Source organism: Tachysurus fulvidraco, chromosome 7 (genome assembly GCF_022655615.1).
Source record: "Tachysurus fulvidraco isolate hzauxx_2018 chromosome 7, HZAU_PFXX_2.0, whole genome shotgun sequence".
Classification (NCBI taxonomy): Eukaryota; Metazoa; Chordata; class Actinopteri; order Siluriformes; family Bagridae; genus Tachysurus; species Tachysurus fulvidraco.
This window is the reverse complement of record NC_062524.1, coordinates 15051303-15063802: the sequence shown is the minus strand read 5'-3', so window position 1 is coordinate 15063802 and position 12500 is coordinate 15051303. Positions and strand designations below refer to the sequence as shown.

Genomic DNA, 12500 nt, shown 5'->3' with positions numbered 1-12500 from the left:
CAGAGAAAGGATCAGCATGGAAGCAGCCAGCATTCCCCGAGTGGCCTCTCAGGCGAGGGTTTAGGCAGCCTTGTGGTCATTGCATTCTTCCTGCTGCTCGCCTTCGCTGTTTATAAGATGTTCCTGTGTGACTCTAGTCGTGGTTCCCATAGAGATGGGAACCAAGGAAACCCATGGTTTGATGGAGCAGGCTACAGTAAGACAGGTCCGCCACCTCCTGGGTTTAGGTCTGAATATACAGGTATGGAGTGACTAATTACCACACACAATTCCACCCCAACCAATCAGACTGTAGACCCTGTCCACACTATCGCTTTAACCAATCAGACTGCAGAACCCACCCACACTGTCCCTTATTCAGTCAGACTGTAAACCCCACCCGTGCTATGGCTTTAACCAATCAGACTGTAGACCCACCACGGTGTCACTGTAATTAGGGTTTTATGTTGTTTCAGATCCTCCTCCTGCATACAGCTTTACAGATTCATCCAGCTCACCTCACGCTGCCAGCTATGGAGGATTGGGGTCTGGATTCGGTGGACTAGGGGGCAGAAACAGAGGTGGAGGAGGATTTTGGACTGGAATGGGAACAGGAGGGCTGCTAGGATACCTGTTCGGCTCTCAGAGGTTCATGTAGTGTAATGATGTGTTTATGTTCAAAACTTAAAACATGATGACAGTTCTAATAGACAGTTCAGTAGTGTAGTTCACTTACACATACACACTGTATTAAACACTGCTGTTCATCCTCTTCCTGTGTGTGTCTGTGTGTGTGTGTGTGTGTGTGTGTGTGTGTGTGTGTGTGTGTGTGTGTGTGTGTGTGTGTGTGTGTGTGTGTGTGTGTGTGTGAGTAGGCGTGGTCCTTCTGTGAGTCCTTATGGTTCACCATTTTATAACACCAACAACCACAGCAGCAGCAGCAGCAGCTCCAGTTCAGGGACTCGCACTGCTTCAGGTAAACTTCCCCGCCCCCTCTGTTCCCTCCCCCACCCCTCGTCCCTTGTCCCTTGTCTGTCCCTCGTCCCCGCCTCTGTCCCTCGTCCCATCCCTTGCCCCCTCATACCCCCTCTGTCCCTTGCCCTCCCACTCCCGTTCCTCATCCCTCCTCCTAAGTTATTTTTTATTTATTTTACATTATTTTCTTTGTCCTTATGCAGTTCTGTTTCACAAAAAAATAAAGTAAAGATAAAGCAGTTCCTGAGTTGATGGTGGAGGCTGTTTGTCTTTGTCCACATACATGAGCTCACAGGCTCTGTTATTGACAGGAGCGCGAGAGATTATGCCCCTCCCACCATGCTAACATGGCCTCTTACGCTCTCAAAATATTCTTGATGTTGCAGGTTTCGGTGGAACAAAGAGAAGATAAACAGCTCTAGATTCCACTGGTGACGGATGACCTCACAAAACTCCATAAACGCATCCGAGGAGTTCAGTGTGATCGAACGTTAACTAGTAAAACTAGCTTTAGCCACACTGAAAGAAAAAAAATAAGATATCCATTCTATGCCTCATGTTTGATATGTGGGTTTAACCTGTTTTTGTGTGAATTTATTATTTGAAGCTTTTCTGAACGCAGCTGTAGCTATTGAAGTGCTTGTCTCTTAGCAGCGTGTCATCTTCAGCACCATAGTAAAGAAACAAAGACCGAACAGAGAGGTTTAATGCTGTAACGTATCTTGACACACGATTCAGCTGCAACCTTTACGATGTAAAATGAACAGATCCACTGAGTTCTGTCTGTAATTAAATACCTGCTCTTTTTCCTGTGGACAGTTAATAAAGAAATAAAACCTATTTTTGTAGTAATTACTTTAGTGTTTGTGTCTTTATTACTTTTCTTAAGTACTACAAGCAGACGACCACAAAAGGACAGAACAACCACTTCCTGTTCATCTGCTCGTCTTATCAAAACAACACATCAGTTAACACTGTTAGTTTGGGGAAGTGGTGTGTGTGCCTGTTTGTGTGTGTGTGTGTGTCTGTTTGTGTCTGTGTGTTTTTGTGTTTGTGTGTGTTTGTGTCTGACTTTTAATATGAAAATTACTTGAATCATCTTAAAAAACAAGGTGTTTTAATCCACACTTCCTGTAAAGGTGATAAATTGTTACATTTTATATGATTTTCAGTTTAAACAAATAGAAAATGTGAATATTTTCATGATTAATAGGTTTAGTGGCTGGACACCTTTCAGGAACAGACCAGCTGTTATAAAGAGTTAACATACACACCTGTTAGTGTTTAAATAATACAGAGATGTGTGTGTATGTATATATATATATATATATATATATATATATATATATATATATATATATATATATATAAGATAAACCTTTATTTGTCCCACAATGGGGAAATTTGTTACAGCAGCAAAGAGAAAGAAATGCAAATATATAAAATAATAAAGACATAATATAATATACAGTATAAACACAAAATGTATAAATACAGAGAAGGAAGAAGAGACCAGGAGTAAGAAGTTACACTAACAGACATATTGCACACAGTAATATTGCACGTTTTAAAGATTTCTGTTATTGCACGTGTTTAAATACTTTATTATTGTTTATTATTGCAGTGAAACAGTAATAACAGTGTGTAATTCTGGTGACTGGTTCACTAGGAGCAGCTTTGATTGATTCAGACACTTAGGATGTAACAGTCTGTCACTGAAGGAGCTGCTCAGAGCTGCCACCGTTTCATACAGGGGGTGAGAGTCGTTCTCCAGCAATGATGATAGTTTAGCTACCGTCCTCCTTCCTCCCACCTCCTGTACAGTGTCCAGAGAAATCCCCAGGACTAAGCTGGCCTTCCTGATTATTAAATATTCTCACTGTGAAACACTTCAACATGTGAAGCTTCACCTGAATACAAACCAGAACATTTCTACATTAAAGGTTTGAGTGAGCTGCACCTCCACGTGTTGGCCGATAGGTGGCGGAAACGTGTATCACGTGACTCAGATCGTTCACTTCAGCCGTAGAAGAAGAAGACACACACGCACACACACGCACGCACACAGAGTTAGCATTACGCTGTGTTGTATAACAATTTAGTGTTTCTTTAATATATAACTATACATTTATACTCATATTGTACACGTGATTTATCTGTAAATGTGACGTGGACATTATTTACTGTCGCTTAGTGACAAAGCTGCTCAGGGTCAGTGATCATATTTATAATTATAGACAACTACACTGAGTCAGTTGTGTTTATACATGTGTACAGGTACTAATGTTGTGTAGTTGTATAGATGTTGTATAGTTGTGTAGTTGTTGTATAGATGTATTGATGTGATATAGTTTAGTTGTTGTGTAGATGTTGTATATGTTGATAGACATAATAATGATCTCCCTCTCTGCAGGTGTGTGTGTGTGTGTGTGTGTGTGTGTGTGTGTGTGTGTGTGTGGTGGTCAGGATGGAGTGTGTGAAGTCGAGTTTGTCATCTGCTGGGAGTGAAGCAGAAGGTAAATCTCAGAGCGAGATGTTAACTCCGTTCATGTTGGCTAAGATTGAGAGGAACAGACAGAGAGCACTGATGCTAAGACAAGCCAGACTCACCACCCGTCTGTCTGCTGGGGAAGGTGTGTGTGGGTGTGGGTATGGGTGGGTGTGTGGGTATTGGTGGGTGTGTATGTTTGTTTCTGTGTGTGTGTGTTTGTGTGTGAATGGGGGTGTGTGTGTTTGTGTGTATGTATGTGAGTGTGTATTTGTGTATATGTATGTGTGTATTTGGTGTATGTGTGTGGGTGTGTATTTGTGTGTATGTACTGTATGTGTGTGTGTGTGTGTGAATGGGGGTGTGTGTGTGTGTATTTGTGTATGTGTGTGTGTGTGTGTATACACAATAATAGCATAAACATATAAAATATCAAACAGGATTTTGGAGATTGACCCTGTATGTGTGTGTGTGTGCGTGCGTGCGCGCATGTGTGTGTGTGTGTGTGTGCGCGTGTGTGTTTCAGGTGCCACAGCAACCAAAATAGCTAAAACCATTGATTCTGGTGCTGGCTTCTTCATTGAGGAGGACGAGGAGGAGGACGAGCAGCAGGCAACCAGAGTGGTGCATAAACCCGGTAACTACAGTCACCACATTCCCCCTCGTTCAGTCACACAGTGTGAGGATGTGCTGAAAGTATTGGCAACCTCAAAGCTCCAGTATCATCTTCATATTAAAGGCAGAGTGATGAACAGTGATGCTGCAGTGAATAAGGACTTATTTAAGTTCCATCTGTGACTAAGGGCTGAGGGATGATGCAGGAAGCATCAGGCATTTTACAGGGTTTTCAAAATTTTTTGAATCTTTCATTGTTAAATAATTAAAGATTAGATTAAAAAAAAAAAACATTTGATTGATGCGGAAGTGTGTATGTGTGTGTGTGTTTAAAAGCCCCAGTGATGGAGCCAGATTATCTGGTGTGTGACGAGTGCACAAAGCCGTTCATGGAGTCGTACCTCAGCAACAGTTTTGATCTTTCAGTGTGTGACAAGTGCAGGTAAAACAACACACACACACTTTGTTTCCTGTTGGTGGTCTCAGTCAAACAACAACACTTCTGCACAGCTGTGTCTGATGTTTTTGTGGTTGAGTGTATGAGTTATTTTACACATGCAAACACACACACACGCGCACACACAAGTCAACAACCAAAAGAAAACCTTGTTTGACTGAGACCACATACAGGAAACAAAGTGTGTGTGTGTGTGTGTGTGTGATCTGTACAGTTAGTCAGTTGAAGACATTGTCAGAGATTTTGTATCATAACCACTGTGTGTGTGGTCTGTGTGTGTGGTAGAGACAGTGAGCTGAAACACAAGCTGATTTCTCGAACAGAGGCGAAGCAGCTCTTTCTGCTGAAAGACTGTGATCTGGACCAGCGTGAGCCGCCGCTGCGCTTCATCCTGAGGAAAAACCCCCACAATCCTCGCTGGGGAGACATGAAGCTCTACCTCAAATCTCAGGTAACATCCCTGACCATCTGTCCTTTACCTCCACACTGAGCTGATGTGTACCCTGACCTTCAAACCTGCTCTAGCCAGCATTATGTTGGCTTTGTAGAAGCCAACATTCTGTTTTCCTATTTAAGCTTAGACAAAAATTTATAAATAGTGACTCCTCCTAGGGCTTTCGAGCCACATGCACCAAATTCGGATATACTTCCATTACTGGGTCTCAAAGTGGCCTTTTTCCCATAGACTCCCATTGTGTGTGTGCGTGCAGGTGGTGGCTCGGTCTCTGGCGGTTTGGGGCAGTGAGGAGGCTCTGGAGGAGGCACAAGAGGCTCGAGAGGAGAACAGAGAGGTACAGAAACAGAAACGCTTCAACAAGAAAGTCAAAGGTACACACACAACAAAAACACACGCACACAACACACAAAAACACAAACACAAAAACAGAAACACACACCTAAAACACACACACACACACACACCCACACTCTCACACAAACATACCCTATCTAAACATCTCTCTCTCTATCTCTCTCCCTCCCTATCTATCGCTCGCTCTCTCTCTCTCTCTCTCTTTCTCTCTCTCTCTCTCTCTCTCTCTCTCTCTCTCTCTCTCTCTCTCTCAGAGTTAAGGCGTGCGGTGAGGAGCAGTGTGTTCAGGAAGGACACCGGAGTCCACCAGCATGAATACGGTGAGGAAGAGCTGCTGGATGAGGATGAGGATCAGTACAGGAAAGTGTGTAAGACCTGCGGACATCAGCTCACTTATGAGAAGATGTAGAACCGGCTGTGTTTCAAATCCATCCACAGGAGCGCTGGTGGAAGTGTTCATGGACATGAGAATGACTGGACCAACACTCATAGTGCTGCTGTCACATTTCAGCTAAATGAAACACTGCCTAAACACATGGTGTCCACAACATTTTGTCTACAACATTTTGTCTACAACCTGGTGTCCACTACATGGTGTATACAAAGGGAACTACCTTCAGATTGGAACACAAACATCTGTTACATTTTAAACTGTGGATAAAATGTCAAATAATTTTGTAATAAAGAACCAACTCAGGGGTTTGGAGTTTAGACCTTCATCTTGTTAATTATATGTAATTATTACAGTATATGTGTGTGTGTGTACATGTGAGTGTACATGTACGTGACAAGAAAACGGCGCAGGACAAAAGACAGCATAGGACAAAAGACAGCGTAGGACAAAAGGCAGTGCAAATAAAAAAATACAAGACAACACACAATGTGTGTACGTGTCCATGTCTCTCTGTATCCTTTAACCACAGGTTCTTCACAGAACGAGCGCTGGATCTGCTCCTAAATATCGACTTACCAGTAGCCCCATTTTTTTGTCTGTATAAAACTGACTTTGGGGGCGGAGCTACATCAGGTGAGTTTGTGGTGTCATCAAAAAAAACTGTATTTAAACCAGTCTTGTGTGATATGCAAATAACTATAGAAATAGTGCTATAGGGAGGATAAACATCACAGACTCTGTGTGTAATTTGATTTGTTATACTCTACGGTGGCCTGGAGGTGTCAGGGCCTAAAAACAGCAGTGAGATATAAAGCCGTCAGCAGTAATGTTAGCAATGCGAGGCATGTACAGCATGAGCTTACTGGTGCTAAAGGCTAACCAAAACACACACACACAGAGGAAAGATGGGCCTTTTTATTTTATAATCATTTACAAAAGTAGATAAAAATACATAAACCTGCTTTGGCTTCAGGTTAATAGGTTAGCTTTCACTTGCTAGTTTGTCCTCTAGCTACCTTTGTAGCTTTTCCTTGCAAGTTACTTTTCCTCACTAAATTAACTTTTGTTTCCCTTTTTTTTTTTTGCTAGTTTCTAGATTTTGTGCGATGAGATAATCTTTCATTTTCCAAATTTATTTTTACTAGATTTGACTTGCTAGTCTGTGCTGCTAGTTAGCTTTTGCTCACTGACTAGTCATATTAGCTGTTTTTTGTGTGGTAGATTTGCGATCAGCAAGTATTTTTTTGTAATATTATATAGTATAATTAGTATGGATATTCAAAGAGAGTACACACAGCCAGGTTCATAAGGTCTACTCCATGATGAACATTTGGGGTCAAAGGTCAGATGCTAATGCTGCACTAAAGTGTAAAATATAGTCATCTGTACAGTCAGATGTCCTGTCTGACTCTGGCGGCAGTGGCGGTGGTGTTGTTTTCAGTTTCATCGAGGTTTTGTAGTTTTAACCGTATTCTAAGAATTAATTTTGGCTCTGTGTCTCTCCACTCGTGTGTATTTTCTATAGATGTGTGGTGTTGCATTTCCTGAGTGTCTACTTCAATAAACGACCCTCCTAATTTGGCAGCTGCTGTTTTATAAGGTGTTCTGCTCGTAAGCGATCTGCCGGTCGCGTTCGAGATTTAAATAGCAACCTAAATTTAACCGCTTTGTGGAGGTCATTGGAGAGAGAGAGAGAGAGAGAGAGAGAGAGAGAACTTCTATATAGTATACCTCATATTAGCACCCTGTACTATACGATTCTGTATCACTAAGTTTTTTTTGTTCACTGTGTTAATCATTCCACATGAACACAGAAGTCGTTACACTTTACGTGCCTCACTATCACGTTTTTACTGTTTTTATTTTGTGATAAATTAGCTTTCACTTGCTACATTAACATTTGTTTGATTAGCTTTGGCATGCTAAGTTAGCTTCACTTGCTTGTACTGTATGGTTTTGCTAGTAGCTTGAGTTTGCTAATTTTGCTAGGTTACATTTCAGTGACTAGTTTGTTTGTGTACATTAGCTGGCACCTGTTTGCTAAATCAGTTTCTGTTCTGTGGTCTAGATTTAATTTTTAGTTTTGTTTTTGCCTTCTTGTGTCATCTTTACTGCTAGGGGACTTACTCAGGAAATGCTAAAAAAAAAAAAAAAAAAAGTAATTAATTAACTGACTTCATGAGGATGTTCCACATGAATAGCTCATTCCTGTAGTATTTGGTGGTCACTGGTTAACGGTGAATGCTAAGCAATTTGCTAGCTCTGCTTCTGATTTTTTTAGTTTCCTAGCAACAGCTATATAACATTTAAAAGGGAACTATGTTCAGTTCAGGAGATATTTAAATGTAGTAAAATATCAAGACTACATGTTTAAATACTGACCTTTTAACTTGATTTATACTCTTTCTATTTATTTTGTTAACTACTTAAGGCTGCACTTTAACATGAACCTTTTATCCTCAGAATGCTGCAGGTGTGTGTGTGTGTGTGTGTGTGTGTGTGTGTATGTGTGTGTGTGTGTGTGTGTGTGTGTGTGTGTGTGTGTGTGTGTGTGTGTGTGTGTATTTTTCACATACAGTGCCAACTGGATCTTTGCCGTAATACCACCGGGCAGCTGCCGCGTGCCACAACCGCCACGTTCACTCAACATCAAATGTCCAAAGTTTCTCACACACACACACACACACACACACACACACACACACACACACACACACACACACACACACACACACATATGCACACAGTGATTCTCTGTATTTTTGCTATTAGTGTGAGTGAATGATGTAAGCTGATAATTCCCTGCTCGTGTGTGTGTGTGTGTGTGTGTGTGTGTGTGTGTGTGTGTGTGTGTGTGACGTGACATATTTTCAGGGGCTATAAATACAGGCCTAATGTTTCCATCATTCAGTCATCTGTTAGTCCATAAATAAACTGAACAGAGTTAAACATTATTAATGGATCCAAATTGTCCGTGGTGCAGAAGGCACTGGTTATTATTCAATTATAATACACAACATTATATTATTATAGTAAGATGATTTTCATCTGAAACTTTGTGCCCTCAATTGATACAGTGTATTTGCCTCATTAATTAATTAATTAATTAATTAATTAATTATTTTTCTGTATTTTTTATCCACACGTCTTCACTTTGATCTTATTGAGGGTTCGGTGTATCGAACATTAATCTGTTAACATTTAAAATAAATGAATAAATCTGTAAAAAAAATCAGACAGGACTTTCTATTCTTCTATCATTCTGCTCTTCACTTTTTGTATTAAAGGTGTAAAAGAAAAGAAAATGTTTTAAAGTGCAATACTAATAGCAAATCTCTTCATAAACATGAAAAGTCTCAATAAACCAGTGTTATTTTTTTTTATAATAATTTAACATTTTTACTTCATTTTCTTGTTCTAATTTAACTCAAATATTTAACGCTTATAGATACTACATGTGCACACACACACACAATACTGTTACTTTGTCCTCTGTTGGTGTAACTTGGCCCTGGTGAGAGGGTTCGTGCCCTCACCCCGCCGTTTTGCGAGAGCTTTGTCATCTGAGATGGGGGGGGGGGGGGTGGCACGGTGCAGCCCAATGCGTAACTCTCTGTTGAACCAGACGCTTGAGAAAGACACGCACTCCAGAAACACAGAGCAGCGAGGCACATCGTTGTCTTTCTTTTCTTTTTCTCTTTCTTTCACTCTTACTTTCCCCTCTCTCTCTCTCTCTCTCTCTCTCTCTCTTTCTCTGGTTTTGCACTTCAAACTGTGACATGGAGACCCTCCACACAGCCATCATGGTTACTGGGGTGCCCAAGAAAGAACACTGTACCACCGAGACCAACTACGTAGATCTTGGGAGCACCAACACAGTGAAAGTCTCATTCGCCAGTGAAGGAAACCAGCGAGCTGTATTCAAGCATAAAGGGAACTATGTGGAAAATGAAGAAGGTTGTACAGATCACAGGAAGGCTGGAAAGGATGTTTCCTATGACATCTTAGATAAGGATTTAAAAATTGAAAGTTTCCTTGAGAAGGAAGAGACAGCTGTAATGAGCCATGAACCAGAGGAAATGGATTACACAGACATGTATCTGAACAGCAGGTGTGAGTCTGAATCAGAATCAGAAGACGGAGATCCTGACGAACGAGAACACGACATGCCGGTGGCCGAGGAGACAGAATCACACTACATCACGACACATGAGATTCAGCTCACTGAACTGGACCACGACATGGACCACGAGCTCGGCCGTGCTGCCAGCTCCTGCTGGGATTACGAAGACGACAACCTTGTGTACTCATTTGTGGACTATGCGTCTTTCAAGAGCGGTGACCAGCAAAGCGGAGAGAGGGGTCAGCGTAGAGCAGCGAGCAGTCGTCCACCCAAACTGGCTGCCACCAAAGCTCTGATCAGCACCGAGAGCGAATGTGCAAGCTCAGACGATGGCGTGCGGAACATTCGCGTCTCTATAAAAGCCTCGTCCAAGTCAGTAAGTGAGTCTGTGCAGCCGTCTCTGGATGAGAATGACCATCTGCGCTGTTATCATGAAACACATGCTAAGATAGAGGTTCCTTATGAAAGTCACAAGCACTGTTTCATTCCTGCACCTGGACGCCAGCACCTAGCCAGCAAACTGATGAAAGGCAAAGACGTCACAGAGTACTCCAGTGGTGCATCCAGCTCCGTAAGTGAGCTGGACGATGCCGATAAAGAGGTCCGCACACTAACAGCCAAATCTTTCCGCAGCCTTGCATGTCCCTACTTCGACACCATCGATCTCAGACCCTCGAGCGAGTCGTCAGTTTCAGAGCACAGCCTGAGCATGAACAAATGGTCCTCTTTCATCGATTTCAACTACAGGAATTATGTGATGCAGGGTGGCATCATAGGCGAGCGCAAAAATTCCACATGTTCTGTGGAAATGAGGAAGAGCACAGAAAGTGGAACCATGACTGAAAGTAGAAGCCATGAGACGAACACTCAGTCATCAAAATATAAAGCAAGCTGTGATACAGAGAGAAGAGCGAAATGCACACAGAACAGATCAAACAGCTGCGAGCCATCAACAAGTCACACCGGCGATCAGACCGACGTCTCTGTGGACGGAGTGCACAAGAAAGCCGTGTTCGCCTCCAGCCTCCTGCAAAACGTTATCTCTAAGAAGATGCAATTCGAGCAAGAACGCAAACTGGAGTGTGGTGAAGTGAGTTCAGCACAAAGAGACAGCACAAGCTGCCAGGTTTTACAAAGACAAGCTTCAGAGTCAGGATCTCTACAATCCGTTGTCTCTGTGGAAGAAGTTGTGGAAAGTTCAAATGCTACTTTCGTCAAAGGAGAGGAAGACGAGGAGGAGGAGCCATGCAAAACATCACGTATACCATCAATAGAGAACATGGATGAGCCACCAAAGGCCTCACTGCTGGAGCAGAACAAAGTATGTGCAGAGAAAAGTGACACTATATTCACCAAAGGTTACATTGAAAGAGATGTCACGAATACAACCGCTTCAGTAGAGGCAGAAAAAGAAAACAAGGCAGCGTGCGCTGAAATGACAAATAGTAAAACAACAAAAATGTCACACTTGTATGTTCCTGGCTCGCGTTTTCATTCAAAAGAAAGGGAAGCAGTGGAACCGTACACACCAATGATACAAACAACTGATCTCATCCAATCAAACACGGTGGATGCTTCAAACGGCAGCAAAGCACAGGAGATCACAATCCGCCTGCACAGCATCAAGGAAAACAAAAACAACCTTCAGCATCCCTTTAACATTGCCAGCCTCCTGACACCAAACCTCACCAAGCACAGCAGCGACACCAAGAGTGAAAAAATCCCTCACTTTACGGTGAGAGACATTCGGGACAGTAGGTGCAAACTCCAAACGCCCATCCATCAGGTGAGAGACGTGCGAAAACTGGTCAAGAGTTCATACCGGTTCGTGTCTATGGAAAGCGGTGAGAATAAAACCACATCACAAGAAGAAAGCGATGGCGTGAAAAAAGATCCGGATAAAAACGACAAGAAAGAAAAGACCCCAATGGTGATCAAATGCCATTCAGTGAACACAAATTCAAACAGACAGAACGACCCGGAAAGCGAGAGGTCACCGATGCAGACCATCTCCGTGCAGCAGGAGCTTCAGGTAAAGTCATCCAGATTTAAAGAAAGCAGTGATAAAAGGGTTGAGTGCAAAATGCTAAACCAGGTGGCACTCGAGAAAATAAAAGCAGCTGTAAAGACCATGGAACAGCTGTATGTTTTTGACCGTAACGAGTGGCGGCGTAAGACGGAGGCACCGCGGCCAGTGACAGACAGCCATGTCCTCTCACTGATCACTAGGGAGGAACAAGGAGTTGATAGCGAGAGGTTCGTGAGAGCAGAACCCCCAAAAAACTCAACTCGTGCTGCAGGCACAAACTTCACCAGAACAATCACTCATCATCTGCAACAGGATGCTCAGTGTTCCAATGCCTGTAGCAACATCTCCAGATCCACCAAAAGCCCCTTTTCCCTCAAATTCTGCCCTTCAAAATGCACAATGGAGAAACGAGTTGAGGATGAAGCCGGAGTCACAGTCACCAGCCCTGTGATGGATTCGGTACTTAAACATCCACCCGCACATGTATCAGATCCCGAAAATTATCTAACCATCCCAATTAAGCCACGCCCCTTAGACACAACACCCCATTGCTCCGAACAAATCCTCGACCCCACCGCACAGCCTCAGCTTCAGCCCTGCCCGCCTCTTCAGCGCTCACCGGTCGTGAC

The 12500-nt window shown here is 42.7% G+C and overlaps 3 protein-coding genes across 4 annotated transcripts in view; all 3 read left to right on the top strand.

The window, feature by feature from the left end:
* The window catches only part of saraf (store-operated calcium entry-associated regulatory factor), an 8727-nt gene extending 6921 nt beyond the window's left edge, over window positions 1-1806 (top strand). The window contains exons 3-6 of the mRNA XM_047816299.1: window positions 1-241; window positions 456-627; window positions 855-955; window positions 1341-1806. The exon at window positions 1-241 is cut by the window's left edge and continues 195 nt beyond it. Coding sequence (XP_047672255.1) covers window positions 1-241; window positions 456-627; window positions 855-955; window positions 1341-1366 — 540 coding nt within the window. The 3' untranslated portion in view covers window positions 1367-1806. The remainder of the gene's footprint in view (window positions 242-455; window positions 628-854; window positions 956-1340) is intronic.
* A 1164-nt stretch (window positions 1807-2970) lies between these two features.
* On the top strand, window positions 2971-6044 carry xpa (xeroderma pigmentosum, complementation group A). Its single transcript, XM_047816300.1, has 7 exons — window positions 2971-3165; window positions 3368-3587; window positions 3969-4079; window positions 4394-4499; window positions 4800-4965; window positions 5225-5342; window positions 5580-6044. The coding sequence occupies exons 2-7, from the start codon at window positions 3422-3424 to the stop codon at window positions 5732-5734; spliced, it is 822 nt and encodes a 273-aa protein (XP_047672256.1). The 5' UTR covers window positions 2971-3165; window positions 3368-3421; the 3' UTR covers window positions 5735-6044.
* A 3252-nt stretch (window positions 6045-9296) lies between these two features.
* The window catches only part of LOC125145199 (uncharacterized protein C4orf54 homolog), an 8290-nt gene continuing 5086 nt past the window's right edge, over window positions 9297-12500 (top strand). The window contains exon 1 of one of the 2 annotated variants that reach the window (XM_047816298.1): window positions 9297-12500. This exon is cut by the window's right edge and continues 450 nt beyond it. In XM_047816298.1, the coding sequence (XP_047672254.1) occupies window positions 9499-12500 (3002 nt within the window). In that variant the 5' untranslated portion in view covers window positions 9297-9498. The other variant, XR_007143514.1, reaches the window with a different exon arrangement.